Consider the following 2612-nt stretch of genomic DNA (forward strand, 5'->3'; position numbering starts at 1 on the left):
TCTATTCTTGGTCAGTCCTAAGAGTGAGAGAGTTACATAAAGTTAAGTGTTAGTCAAGATTTAACATCTGTTTCTTGAAACAGATAAAATAAATTGTCATCATGGACAGGTTCTGTGGAGCCAGCATCTTCAAGAGATAATAATTATCAGTAATTATCAATAAAAGTAAACAATCTGGGCCCAGTTGATTGAAGGCCAATAAGTGTAAACCTAAGGTAACTATTGATCTGGGTTTCTTTATTCCTTTGTGCAAAAGGCTCTAAGGACAATTTTCTCTGTTCTTTTCAGAGCATCCAACCATCACAAACAAAAAGAATTGTGCTTGCTTTTCAGGTTTTCAGATCTGAAATCAGATTTCACACTTATCTTGGGTTATTTTAATTTGGCTTTAAACAATGCAGCCCAGGAATAATATGAAAAACTAAAAAATTCAAAAGTCAAGGGCCAAGCAAAGAAAAAATCCTAAAAGCAAAGTGGCTCAGAGTTGGTCACACTTTGAGTCCAAAGGTACTCAGATGGAGTTCTCAAGGCAAAAGATTGATTAGCTACTGAAAAAGGTTCTTTTTAACAATGTTGATCTTAAATTAAGGCACAGTAATTAAGTTAAGCTACGTTGATCATTCTTAGATCTTTTTCTAACTGATGAACCAATCAATGAAATAAAGACTCTTTACAGTGGCCAATATACATTATCAACACTACTGATGAAACTAAATAATCCAGTGATTAAATAGTTATCAAATTCCTAAATATAAAATCACTGTCAAACTTTTGCTTTGCACAAAACAGTCACACCAGAGTTAAAACATTCGTTTTTATTTGTTTGATCAGGAAGCCTATCGTGCAAAAGAAGGCATATGTTTAAATTAATGCAGGCAAGATTAATTTTGGTCTAGAGCCAGGTTTTGAGACCACACTTTTCCATATCTTGACCCACCCAGAATTGATGATCGATGAAATCACATAGGTGCATGGTTGCTGACATAGGAATTAATTTGTGAGCGCAAGAGAAGGCAATCAATCATGCAAGTATTTCTAAATGTATAGCACATGAAAAATATTTCTACAATTATCTCACAGCTTAAAGGTTGCAAAACCTGGTACTAAAAAGGGGAAAGATTTCTGCAGACCATTGTAAAAACCACAGTATCACAGGTAACCCATTGTTTGTGGCGTTGTTTTCTTTATACAAGAACTGTATGCATAGTAAAATATGAGGCTGTGCAGAAATCTTGCCCTTGAGAGAAAAAATTAAAATTTCTGATCAGCTGGAAATTCGTCAGCTAACATGACAACACAGCTTAAGCATTTTATTAATTATTACAGTGTTCACTCTTCAATCGGGGTAGCCCTGAAGACTTCCAAAACAAACGGTCGAATAAAATGTCTTTGCTTTTCCAGTTCGCTACGAAGTTTCTTCAGATCTGAAGGGATATTTTCCACTCTCCCTGATAAAAGCATTCCTTGCTTGGCAGTCATGCTTTCTTGAAATTTTTTAATCTTCACTGGTACCCTTGTTATGATATGAAGACCAAAGTATTTTCCTTTCACACTACGCCATGATTTCAGAAGTACAATTTTTGCCAAAGGCACTTTTTCGTCGCCTACCATTGTTGACGTCGTTATGTTTAAATCTACGATCTGGCTGAACTTGACGCGAAGTGAAACTCGAGGAGTAAAAAAGGTTAAGGCGTAAGATGATGGAATTTTTGATTTATTCAAGCAAACTTCTTCACAAGCTTGCTGGAGAAATTCCGACGCAGTCGTTTTCAAGCTGTATTGTGTTCCGATGTTTTCGTTCTTGATTTCCAGTGGAGAGCACAAATATATTTGAAAAGTGGGAAGAAGAAGCGCCCAAAGAAACACAGGAAGCAACAGTTTTGAATACAACCTTAGCGGTTTGAAGAGATATCCTGCAATGATTGTAATCCCTATCAGCCCGATCACCGATAGAATCTTCGAATTGTTTCCAAATACTGTACCAGCATTAGAAATAACATCACCACCGACAGCTGCAAGCCAGAATAGAGATGGCAGAACCATTAGGCAGAGAAAAGCAAAGTTCTTGTAGGATGTTTTCGAATCATCGCTCGATCCGCCATCTTTAGATTTGTTAGTCCGTTTTTCTCCCGGATTTCCACCTTTTTTCTCTCCCATTTTTGCCAGGAAGATTCTCAATACTAAGACTCTACTGCCAGTTCAAAAAGGACGGGTGATGAACTTTCTTCCTTTTGAAATTCAAGAAATTTCTTGATATGGACCACTCTCAGCTGATGAGTGTTTGTTCCCATGTGAAATTTAACGTGGCAACTGAACGATAATGTTTTCAGTAGGGGAGGTAGAGTAGACTTAAATTTTCATAAATTTCGTATTGTAGTCTTTGATTGTGTCATATTTCACTTATTTAAACAGAGAAATGGATTAAGTTAGGAAGAACTGTTCAAGAAGATAATTACTAGGGATGTAAAAAGTTGCCAGAGGTCATTTATTTGGAAAAGCTGAAGATTACCCTCATCGTACCTTAGCAGACCCTGGAGGAGTTTGTTTTAGTTTAGCAGCGGCTGCCAAGCCAGCTACAAAAAAGGCGGGAATTTTTCAAGTTCGTTTCCAAT

General features: G+C 36.8%; 1 protein-coding gene across 1 annotated transcript; it reads right to left on the minus strand.

Annotated features, from left to right (window-relative positions):
- Positions 1-398: 398 nt before the first annotated feature.
- Positions 399-2298, minus strand: LOC131797968 (uncharacterized). The gene has a single exon (XM_059115632.2). It carries the CDS (start codon positions 2155-2157, stop codon positions 1330-1332), a length of 828 nt encoding a protein of 275 aa, XP_058971615.1. The 5' UTR covers positions 2158-2298; the 3' UTR covers positions 399-1329.
- Between the last annotated feature and the right edge of the window lie 314 nt (positions 2299-2612).

The sequence above is a fragment of the Pocillopora verrucosa genome, chromosome 3 (genome assembly GCF_036669915.1).
Source record: "Pocillopora verrucosa isolate sample1 chromosome 3, ASM3666991v2, whole genome shotgun sequence".
Classification (NCBI taxonomy): Eukaryota; Metazoa; Cnidaria; class Anthozoa; order Scleractinia; family Pocilloporidae; genus Pocillopora; species Pocillopora verrucosa.

Bases quoted from the DNA above. Each gene is read 5' to 3' on its own strand.
- LOC131797968 (XM_059115632.2), bottom strand. From the start codon at position 2,157: ATGGGAGAGAAAAAAGGTGGAAATCCGGGAGAAAAACGGACTAACAAA.